Source organism: Embiotoca jacksoni, unplaced genomic scaffold, assembly GCF_022577435.1.
Source record: "Embiotoca jacksoni isolate LCO1_2020_lvr unplaced genomic scaffold, fEmbJac1.0.p SCAF_57, whole genome shotgun sequence".
NCBI lineage: Eukaryota > Metazoa > Chordata > Actinopteri > Embiotocidae > Embiotoca > Embiotoca jacksoni.
The window spans coordinates 1,725,483-1,737,897 of NW_027185411.1; the positions used below are offsets into that span (position 1 = coordinate 1,725,483).

The window sequence follows — 12,415 nt, forward strand, 5'->3', positions numbered from 1 at the left end:
ATTTATTAAGTCTGGTACAACTAAGAGACCGACGTGGGTGCATGGGAACTGCCGCAGGTAAAAAGATGATCAGATGAATCGTGTAAATACGTGGCCGAACTGTTTCAGAAATACAAACAAGCAGGATTTATTTTTTATTTATTTTTTATAAAAGTGCAGAACTTTCCACCAAATCTGGTGGACATGTTGACCTCCTGTCTGAACAGCTGATTATAATTTGGTGCATTTTTAGCCACGATTATGACGTTTAAAAAGCTGGAATCTTTCCTCCAGAAATAACATTATTTGTGTTTTTAAAAAAAAAACAGTTAAGTTAAAACAGCCAATCAGGTGACTGTTTGCTTTGCCTTGAACCCAGTTGTAGTTAATGATTATAATATATTCCAGTAAAAAAAACAACAACAACAACCAGCCTGCAGACTGAGAGGCATTCTGGGTAACGGAGTCCTCGGTGTGGTTGATGGTTGATGTCAGGGGGAGGAGACGCTCTCCAGCCTCCGGGTGTGTGTGTGTGTGTGTGTCGGTGAAGAGGTCCGCTGCCAGAGGACTTTTCTCCGCGAAGAAAACTTTATTTTTTTATTTATTTTTTTGTTCCGCGACTCCGCACCGGAAACGAGGAGGACGAAGACGAGGAGGACAGATGCGAAAAATGCGAGAAGAAATCCAGGAAGCGAGCGAGTGCTTATTAAAAACTCAGCGCGGGAGAACAGACTTTATCGCCCTTTCAGGTGACTTGTGGCAGCACCGGGGATAAAAAACAAACAAACAACAACAACAACAACAACAAAAAAACGACGGTTCTGCGAGGGGGGCTGCAAACGTTGTTGAATGGGGTGAAAACGAAGCGGAATTTTTTTTTTTTTTCTCCTCCTCCTCCTCCTCCTCCTCCTCCTCAACAACAACAACAACAACAACAACAAAACAACAACGAGTCCAAAGCGTTTCCAAAGCGTCCAAAGCGCGCAGGGGGAAGGGGAGGAGAGGTGGTGGTGGGGGGGGGGACGAAGAAAACGCCCCGCTGCCTGTTGCTGCTATCTCTCCAAATTCAAACTTCATCGTCCCGAGTTGGGATTAAAAAAAAAACTAAAAAACAAAATCTTCCAGTTTAACGGGAGGTGATAATTCAAAGTGTGTCGTCGTGGTTGGGTTTTTTTTTTTTTTTTTTAGCGGCTCCGAGTCGCTGGTGAACTCACAGAAAGGCCCGCTCACTGGACAAGTTGCTTTCTTTTTGTTTTGTTGTTTTTGTTTTGTTTTGTTTGCTTTCCTGGTGAAGTCTCTCTCTCTCTCCTGCTTCGGGAATATTTCCTCCTCGTCGTGCACAACTAAGTCCCGCTGGACGCGGGTCGGCGGGCCGGGAGCCCGATGCCGCTCCGCTAGGCCCCTTCGGCCATTAGCCAGGAACAAAGACGGCTTCACATGTAAAACTCAAAACAAGCTCGGGGGGAGACAAAAAAAAGAAGAAAAAAACAACAACTCTCCATATATATATATATATAATATATATGTATATATACATATAAGTATATTTTCAGCTCAACTTTGAACCGCCGTCATGTCGCTGGGCGCCGAGAGGAGGATGGAAACCCGGCTGAAGAAGCTGGAGGACATGATCCGAGACCCCAGATCTGCCCTAAACCTGGAAAGTTTGCTGGTAAGTCAAGTGGGATTATACTTCATGGATTATGAATGATGCCGTGTTTGTCTGTCCACTGCAACACAACACAACACTGTGCTGATGGGTTCTTCCCATTGAGCTGCTGGGAGGTGTTGGCATTGTGTTTCCAACTCTGTGTTATTCTTTAGTAATTCTTCACGTCAGTCTGACATGAAGCTGCACAGTTTGCACTGAAATCAGACACCTCGTCATAACACCCCCCTTTTCTTTTCTTTTCTCTTCTTCTTCTTGTTGTTTTTTTTGTTTTTTTAATAAGAAGCAGCCAGAATAAGATCAACAGGGTGGATATATACTGCAGACAGGCCTGATTAATAGTTAAGACTGAGTGCAGACGGGGCAGTTTGGGACTCTTTGAAGCGTGTCTACAGATTAGGATTAACTTGTGGAGAATGTCCCACTCGGTGTGTTTCGTGGAGACTAATATTTCCAGCTGAAAGTCTTTGGGCCCTGCAGAACCTCTGCAGAACCACTGGCCCCTGACGGATTGTGGTCATCCTGCATTGATGTGATAAAAGGATGTTGTCCGCCAGTTATGGAACATTTCCAACAACTATTTGCCTTAATTTGTTTGGTAGTTTTACTCCAACAACAACAACACAACACAGGATGCAAATTTTTGGTAGGATGAGTTTTAATACCACCCTCAACCTGTCAGTCCAGCCCAATTATACATTTTAATTATAAACCACCGAAATACACAAATGTGTTTTGAACTTATTCCACAGAAAAGCATTTTTTTTTTATTTTGCATTCCTCATAAAATCAAAGGAAGTGAGCTTGTGCATTTCCTACATTTGTTCCTCTGAGCTGAAGTGGTCAGAAAGTGTAAGCAAACTTTCATTCCTCCGTGTTTGCCCTCGCAGGACTGACTGTGTTGTTTACGGTGTTGTTTATGCAGCTCCTTTATGTGTCGTGACATCAAATTTCGAAGGATTTTTCCTGACGGGCGACGGACCTGCTTGGCTGCAGACGTCTCATTTACCGCCCACGTCTGATGATTTGTTCGGCAGATCGGTGGATGAGGTGAAATTGAACGGCAGTTCAGTCTGATTGACCAGACTGTGAATGTCCCGGTGCTATTAATGGATATTAAGCGTTACATGAAGCCAGACACGGGATCACTGTTTGAAACTTACGCTACTGACACAGCCGAATGCCCGCATGTGTCCAAAGAGATAGCGAGCCAAAGGGAAATCATTGTCCCCTTTTTGCAGATACAAGTTTAATCTCTTTTTTTTTTTTTTGTGGTCATACTATTTGGCAAAGAATCAATAGTTTACAGCTTGAGACGCTGCTCGAGTCGTGCCCGATGAAGTAAAGAGGATGTTCCCTATGACAGCTGCTTCTGGTGAGTTTGGTGATGGCCTGAAGTTGCGTAAGACAGTGGAAAAATCCTTCCATTACTCCAGTGTATATCATCACTTTGCTGGAGGTAGAAGAAGAAGAAGAAGAAAAAAAAAAGGTCCTCGGAGTCTTTAGATTAACCCTATTTTCCCAAACTAAACTCTGGTGTTGGTTATGTGCAGGAATGATCACATCTGGAATCATTAACATCTCTTGTCCTTGTCACCCCGTGTCTCTAACTTTTAACTCCACCTGTAATCTTGAACCAACATTGTGTAACGTTTCCTACTTTCGCTGTAAAGTAACATCCATTGCAGGTTTTTTCGGTGTTTGAATTCCTGGGTCGCCCTCCTAACTGGACCTGACAGAGGGCAAACACACTGTCAGGTCTATCTTGAAAAGCATCACCTCACCCCCTTTTAATGGGCCCCCAGCTAGCTGGGGGCCCCCCTGTACCCCCCCCCCCCCTCACGTCCCCCTCCCCCTCCCCCAAACCTCCCCTCCCCACACACTCCTCGACTATTCCCTCTTCCCTTAAAACATTTAGCAGAAAACCGACTCTAACGCAGGTGGTGTTTACTTCCTGCACACCAGCCGGGGAGAGAGAGGGAGGTGTTGAGCGTTGGAGACAAAAGTTGAGTGGGAAGCATGCGTAGGAGAGAACAGGCTGCAGTTTTCCATTTTTAGCAGCCGAGGTGCCATCGCTGGGATCAAGAAGTTTTGCTGCTGCTCAGGTTGGGATTCAAAAACATGCTCAAACACAGAGAGACCGCAGATATGCCCTTTTTTTTGTTTGTTGCAGCAGCAGCAGGTGGAATAAAAACACACATACTTAGAGTGCCTTGATAATTGCTCACAGGCTCATATTCAGTAAATAACGAATCACTAATCTCCTGCCATTGTGGCGTAGCAACAGGAAAAAACAGGAAAAAGCTGCATTGTTGTCCATTATTTAGTTTTCGCAATAATATGTTTGCAAAAGAAACTCGATAATTGATTTAAGCTTTGTATATATATATTTTTTTTTGGTCAGCACGAAGTTTGATGTATATGGGAGTTACCGAGGAGGCCGGCTTCCCCCGAGGATACGGAAAACTGAAAGGGAGGAATTTGCAGCATCTGTCAAGGAAACTGAGTCACTTTCCTTTAAAGACAGCTGACTCTAGAGTATTGTACTCTTGACGTTAAAAACAGAGACGTTGTGACCTGTGAGGGACAACAATTCACCCCCTGCTTTAAAAAAAACAACAAAGACCAGGCGAGCCGGCAGAAATCCCATAAGCGGTGCTTTAATGCTGCGGTTCGCTGCGGTTATACAAACTGTAAATCTCTGTATTGCCTCCATCAGCATTCGATCAAGTGTAACCTGAAGTCTCAGCAACCTTCCTCTGCTGCAAACTGTTGTGATCATTATTTGGCAGCACACCACTGCTGACTGAAGCGCCGGACTCACTTGGCAGCTCCGAGTGCAGCGGGTGATTGTTAAAGGGGCAAGCAGAAGAAAAAGGGGCATTTCAAAGATAGAAAAAACAAGAGAAATATGGACACTTGATTGCGAGTCGCTTAAGTTGCCTTTCTGCCGTCCTACAGGAAATGACCTCACTGAGTAAATAGTTGGCAGCTATATATGGGGCTCAAAGTCCCTACGAATGACTGCACTTTCCCCTTTCACTTTTTAGCCTCATCTCTTTTTCTCTGGCTCTGCTTCTCTCTCAGCCTCGTTAAACACTCGGCAGGTATTTTAACTGTAGTCCGACGTCTTGTGATCCTGCTGCCGACCCGGTACGTCCGGTTAAGTTTGTGCGCAGCTTTTAAAGTGCAAACGATTTGGAGACTTTGATAAAAAAAACCAAAAAAACAATTTAAATCCATTTTAAGATCAAATAAAAAAATTAAAAAAATTGACATTTCACTTTGAAGTACGAGTTTTCTAGTTTTTATGCAGCTTAGAGCCGGAGAGTGTAACCTGTGTTCTTTTCTGGAGCTACGATTTACCGATATTCCCTAAACACCTCACGCGCTGTCCGCGGACGCCGGCCAGCACAGATCTACAGAAGTAGAGGCTACATGCTGGAGCTAACTGACCCCGACCACATTTAATCCCACGTAAATGAAGCCAAAGTTTTATACGTCTCGGATGTAGCATCGGTATCGAAAGTTTGCACCGAGTGACGAGTTAATTTTGGATGCCAGATAGTACCGAAGCGGTTCTGTAGGTGCCATAAAAGTACCGACGTTAGTCGCATCCCCGGCCCTCTCTCCTGTAGTTGTTCAGTCGGATGCCGGGAACAGGAACTTTTGAACCGTTCTCTTTTGTTCCCTTCATCTCCAGTCACATATTCTGTGATGCTTTTCTCCCCACTCATCTCCCACCCAGTATTTATCACTCTTTCACCCAGCATCTCCTGCCGCCCCCCCCCCACCTCCCACCTCCCACCTCCCTCCTCCCCATCCGTCCCTTTTATCTCACTGCTCACTGCATCACCCACAAGGACCTTCCTCCTGCACTGTGCAGCTCTTGGAGGAGGTGGAGATAAGTTCAACATGTAATGTTCTCCTCACCCGGATAGTCAACCTGAGACTTCATCTCTGGAGTGCAGTTTGTGTTGATGTCAGGCCAGCAGCAGCAGTCCTGACTTCAGTGTGCTAGCTGGATAGAAACACTGCCTTATAAGGCACTGGGGACGGTGTCCCTGGCCAATTTTTTTTTCTTCAAAACAAGCCAGTCTCTCTGCTCCACACCTCCTCTGGTGAGTCGGGCCTCTCCGTGGGCTTTTTTTGGTTTTTGCTCCACTCCAGTGAAGAAGACCTCGGCAGTCTGAAAATGTCACCCTCCACTTCAGCTACGAGGCTTCTGGTCACCGTCAGCGGTCGGAGCAAAGAAACTGGACTTTCTACTTCCACTTTCTACTCAAACCAATAAACGGCCCACCGAAGTTTATTCCCGTTTCACTCACAGTATTCACATTTGAAAGTTAATGTTGTCGGAGGACTTGTTGGACATTTGGGGAATTAAGCTCATTTTGTTTCTCACGGAGCGCTAGACGGAAAGATTAATACGACTGCACGTTTCCCTGCAGCTGGTTAGCTTAGCGTAGTTTTATAATTAGGTAAATGGCTTGTCTGGCTCGCTGAAGTTCACAAAATCAACTCTATTAAAGCTGACTAATTAACTCATTATATCTCATTTGTTTAATTCCACTGTAAAGAAATTGGCAAAAAAGACACGGCACCTGACCAAGAAAGCAGTCATATCCGAACACCGAAGAGTTCACTCTCATTAGCAGCAGTAATTTGAGATTGTAAAGACTTCATAATTGTCACCGTCATTTTGTTGCATTACGGCTATTTTTGCTTCTGTGAAATGCATCACATTGCATTGTGGGATTGTTCGCAGAAAGCAGTGTACATCCAGTACTTTTTCCACATTTTGCAGTCGATAGATTTCTACACTCAGACTCTCAGATAAAACGGTAGACAGTAAATGAGCCACATTATTAAACAGGGAGTGATTGTGGACACAGTCAAAGTCCAGGTAGTAATCACGACCTGTCATGTTTACCTTTTGGTGTTTGCGCGGATTGAAGCTGCCACGTATAATATTAGTGAATATAAAAGGGTCTTATGTGGCACACGGTTTATTATTTGATTAGCAGTATTATACAAAGCTGGTACCAGATCTTGTGAGGAGATGTTATAGGTCACATTGTTGTGTTGGTATATATTTATTTGCTTGGATGTTATTATTTTGGATGTGAGACCCTGTTTTGGTTTCTCACAATTCATTGTGTTCATATTATGTCCAAAATTATTGAAGAAATCAGAATCAGAAACTCAATCACCTTTATTGGCAACGTATGTTTTCAAAAACAAGGAGTTTAACTCTGGTTATAACTTGCTTTCTTAATGTACAAACACGTAAATGGACATTTTGGTTTGACTTTGCTTGTCTAATGTTAGTTGTTTGACAGAGTGATGGCATGTGGGTAAAAACTGGTCTTGTTTCTGGTTCTTGTTTCAGAAACAATGTCTTGGGGAACAAATATGTCTGATGACTGATAACTCTCCAATCTTGTTACTTGCTTTTTAAAGGCAACATGATTCCCCCAGGCGACTGTTAAACATTCATTGTTTACTGGACAAAAATCAAAGTCTACACACCCCCACACTCAACACATAAATTAATAAATAGGCACATTCTTCTCTGCACTTTGTTTGCTCATAAATTAATACTCATGAAATAACACATGAGCCGGGATCCACCTCACAGGGCTGCGAGGACGAATTCAGAAAATGAGGAAGAGCCTTATCGCTAGAATTTAATTGGTGTGTTTTAAGTACAGAAAAACTGAAACGCTGCTTGAATTAAAATGATTACTGCTCTACTACAGCCGAGTTGCCCGTCCAGTTCCTGTGATGAACCTTTAAATAAACTGCTGTAAAGCTCCTCCAGCCTCTTAATAGGACAATGCGGTATGGTTCTCGTGTGAAAGGAAACGTATGCAGCCTGAGGTTCGTCTTAATCTGGTGGATCTTCTTGTCTAGAAATAAAGGGTGCAGTGGAGATTTAAACTAGTGAATGCTAACCGCAGTGATTGTGGTGATAAAGTTAGTCAGTAGCATTAGTCAGTGTCTTTAGGCAAACTTTACAGATCCGGTGGAAGATTTGACTTTTGAGAGACTTTCCCTTCTCGCACTGATCAAAGTGGCATGTCAGTTATGCAAAGTGCGCCGCGGTTAACGGTGGACGACCGACCAAATCCCTCCGTTGTTCAATTTATTACAAAAACATCTTCACCCCGTGGTGCGAGTGTTAAAGAGTTTCTCTACCTGAATCTTGGTCTATTTTTGGTTTCAAATGAGGCGTGTGAGTGAGAAGAGCAGAACTGGAGGCTCCCACGCATAACGCACAACCCCATCCATCTGGCCTCAGTCTTATCATTCCATCACAACCTGCTGCTGAAGCACAACCTCCCACACACACACACACACACACAATATGCACAGCTTCAGTTACTCATGGACACGCATTTGCGTTGATTTTCACAAGCAAACACATTATTCGGTTGATCTTAGCAACACACAAGCTGCATTGTGTGCAGCCAGCAGCAACAAGGGAACAATGCAGCGCATTACCAAACAGCTCTGGATCGTCAGTGAGTTCGTGCAGCTTTCATTTGCTTTAACAAAACCCAAACAGGAACGTTTAGATGTGCGCGGCTGAGTTTGGACCCGGCAGTGTTTCAGTGCCGACGCTGGCACTGCTAATTCAAATAGTTTGTGCCAATACTGAGGATATTTATTTACAAATGTAATAATGTTCATACCAGTGGATTGAAATTGAAACTCTCAAATTAAACCAAGCCTAATTACCTCATTGTGGGGCTTGTGGTTTTTTTTGCTCAAAGTTTGCCCCATATGTTTATTCAATTGCACAGAAGCAGATTTATTAATAAAAATGAGATTTTTTTTTTTTTTTTTTTTTTTTTTTAATGTCTTGGATAATGTTACAAAACCCCCCCCCCCCAAAATTGTGAAACATTGGAAATTAAGAATCATTTAAGTGCTTTATGTAAATTTCTTTTTTTAAATTCCTCTATGTTACTAATCAGATGACTTTGGGAACTCATGATTGGCAATTTGTGCTCTGTTTTGACTGAAAATAATCATTACGTGATAATTCAGTGCTTTCCAATTTTTGTATCTTGGTACCCTCTTAAAATGAGGCAATATCCACTTATGAATTATGAGTAGTTCAATTAAAGTTCAATCAAAGTTCAATTCTCTGTGATTGTTTAATTTAAACATTTTTCCCAAAGCTTGATATTTTACTGGAAAATAGTAAGGCTGCAACTACTGAGGATTTTCATTATTGAGTTATCTGTCAATCATTTTCTTAATTAATCCATTAGTTGTTTGGTATTTAAAATGCCAGAAAATTGTGAAAAATGTCAACCTGTGTCCAAAAGCTGAAGTTGCAGCCTGAAATATTTTATTTTGTCCCGACCAACAGTTCACAACCAAAAGATATTCAGTTTATTATGATGGAGGACGAAAGGAACCAGAAAATATTCACATTTAAGAAGCTGGAATTGGAGAATAAAAAAAAAAAAAATTGTAAATAAAAAAATTATTTGCATGATTAACCAACTATAAAAAATGGTTGTACTTTTATTTTTTTTATCATTCAGCTTGAAAAAATACGTATAAAAAAACCGAGAAATTCCCACAAAAATATAATTATAGAAAGATGATTTTTTTTTTTTTTCATTCTCTAATCATTTTTTGACCCCTTCAGCTTAAATTGTAATAATTGTAAAGTAATTGTTACTGAAAATAATTGTTCAAGTCCTGTGGATGATTAAAAACAGCAGACTTCCTGTTCTTTAAATATATCCCACATAAACCAAGTTGCATATTAGGGACGGGCATTTTAAGCAAAAAATACAATTCAATATATTCGCTGGGGAACTATTCGACTATTGTTCAAAGACCCCTGCTGACACACACACACACACACACACACACACACACACACACACACACACACACACACAAACAAAGAGAGTGACTCACCTTGTTCTCAACAAATGCCATCCAACTCTTACCTTGGACAAACCTGACGAGAGGCACATCTTTATGATCATCTCTGAGATGTTATTTGCTCTGTTGCATATTTATGATTTGATACCTGGCAGAGTCTGAACGGCTCCTTTTGTGTACTTTTTTCTGAATGAGTTCCTCCGAGAGCTTTTTGTTGTCTGTAGTTGTCTGTTTGTATCGCAGCACCACACACACACATTTTATTGGAGAACGACAGTAACCTGTTCTTCTTTTTCTTCTTCTGCTTTGAGGTGCTGCCACTTCCTGGCAGTACTGACGCAGTTTTACCACATACATAAAAGAAAAGAAAACTTGTTGTAAATGTAAATGTTGAGGCAACGTTATGGCTTGTTGGCGGGACACGTTGAGCATTCAGACAGCGCAGAGCGTGAGGCTTACATGCAGCAGGACCTTCTGTACATGCAGTACTCCCTTTGCTATTTTTCCTGGCACACTCCTCAGTATATGCTGGTTCTTTATAATATAACGTGGGTGCCAAAAATGTGCAGGGCACAAGAGCATGGGACAGAAATCTGTCATATGGCGAGAGTAAGACATACTCTTGTTATTCCCCGGGGAGACATTAGCCGTGCTATTTGTGGGCACAGGATTCCTGCCGTTGTGTCTTTCTTGGAGGGTTTACGGGACCTGCCTGGCACCGTCCCCTCCGTCTGCCCGGACCACCGTTTATCCCCACAACTATTTTTAAAACGGCTGGAATTCGATCAAAACATTAACTTTTCTGCTCAAATCCTTTTAAGCCCAGAGCAGTGCTGCTTGTTTTCTGTTCCACATGCCTGCTGATGAGATGGGTATGAGGAGAGGAAGAGGGTTTTCTTTTTGTTATTTCTTTCAGTGGGACGAATTGCATGCGGCTCAGACAAGAAGTTGTGACGTGAAACTAAAAGTTGCGTTATTGCTCTCTTGTGTTCGTCCCCCTTTCGCGTTCACATCATCGCATTCCTGACTGGTGCATCCACGTGGCTTTTTATAGGGTGATAAGGATTTGAAGCAGGCGAGGGGAGAATGACCGCCTCGAAATGTCAACAGCAGGTTGGCTGAATAACATCCAGAAGAAGAGAATGTGCAGAAAACGGAGCACTTATGAAACTCCAGCCTGCTGCTTCTCTGGAGCTTCAACCGCTTTCAGCTCTTTGTATTTTGCTGGAGTTGCTAAGCAACCAGCCATAACCCACCGGCTGGATTACAGTATAGCAAAGATAAAGTGCTATCTAATAGATACATAACAACTCCTGCTGATAAGAATAACCGGACAGATAGTCGTATCAGCTCACTGTGAGATTGTTAGTGCAGCTGTATGTGGAAGTGTCCCGCATACATGCATCAAACTGTGCTGGAAAAAAAAAACAACCCCTGACGATATGGTTTATTAGTACGTTACGTAAGTGAAGCCAACGCTACTGTGGATAAGGAAGGGAGGATCTGTCCGGATACAGTAAGCCAGACGCATTCAAGTTTGAACCACTGCTACAGCTTTACACCTCCCCAGACATTTGTCACTTATTTAATATTCATAAATAGCCACTTCCTCTGAGTAGCTGATAAATGTCCTCCAGAGTCCTGTTGACGTCTTTTACAGTAATGCTAATGGGAAGAGCTGCACGCAGTCATTTCTGTTGTGTAATTGCAATCCATTAAACGACCTGCGGGGCCTCTGCAAATCCTGATGTCTTCAAATTTCTGCAAATGTGGTTAACGGCTCCGTTTTAGAGTGGAGCTCCTCCTGTATCCTCTTCTGCTCTGGAAGAAACGCTGTTGTCTCAGACGAAAGCTTTCTGATTGTCTAAACGCCACTTTATCCTCCAAACAGTCTTGCGTGAGGTTTTAATTGAGCAAACAAAATGCACCAACATAATACCACTTCCTCACTGCAGAGATGCACACAGCCACTGCGGCCTCTCGCCGTCACCAGGGCAACATGTATTTATTTATTTATCTATCCGTCCCCCACACTTGATTCATCTTGTTTAAGGAGGAGATGTAGAAATGACAGAGAAAGGAATAATATGTCACCATCGGGTCCGGTTTGTAGACGGGGAATGTTTGCTACGTGCCGTTGCAGAGTCCAAGCGTTACGACAAGCATTTACTTCTCATTTCTCACGGCAACTGTCAGCGAACTGCTTTTGTCAACTTTTTCATGTCCAAAGTTGGAAGTCTGCGGAGCTGAATCCGCCGTGCATTCATGTCTTCATAGTTTGAACACTCTGGTACAGACCAGCGACTTCTGCGGCCTGCCATGCTGCTGTGTTGTTGTTGTTGTTGTTGTTGTTGTTGTTGTTCAGACACTGATTGTTCAGGACCTCCAGCCCCTGCAGTCTGACTTTATGTGAAAGGTGGTTTGTTGTGATGAACATGAAATACATCTAAACTACTGAATCTGTTTGCTTTTGAAAGGCGAGTTGTTGATGTTTCCACACACGTCATTGTGCACAAACGCACACAAACCACATATACAAGCTGCACATGTGTCCGGCTGTTCTGCCTCTGCAAGCAAAGCTACATTTTTGCCTGTAATCAGGGATGTATCGTCCACAGTAATATCATATGTTATCATATATACGATGCTTGGACTTTGGCTCACGCACAGATGCAGAAACATCTCATTCAAATAAACCCAAAGATGCACTTCTGATTATTTTCTCCCTTTAATTATTAAACTATCGTTATCTTTCTGTTTGTAAAAGAGACTTTTGCTGAATAATTCCCGTCACCACATCGCTACAGCAGTAAAACAGCAGTTCTTTGAGTTGTGGCTTTTGTTACCTCCCGA

The 12,415-nt window shown here is 42.6% G+C and overlaps 1 protein-coding gene across 1 annotated transcript in view; it reads left to right on the forward strand.

The window, feature by feature from the left end:
• Positions 1-476: 476 nt before the first annotated feature.
• Positions 477-12,415, forward strand: part of rock2a (rho-associated, coiled-coil containing protein kinase 2a) — a 40,399-nt gene continuing 28,460 nt past the window's right edge. The window contains exon 1 of the mRNA XM_069172956.1: positions 477-1,651. Within this exon, the coding sequence (XP_069029057.1) occupies positions 1,553-1,651 (99 nt within the window). The 5' untranslated portion in view covers positions 477-1,552. The remainder of the gene's footprint in view (positions 1,652-12,415) is intronic.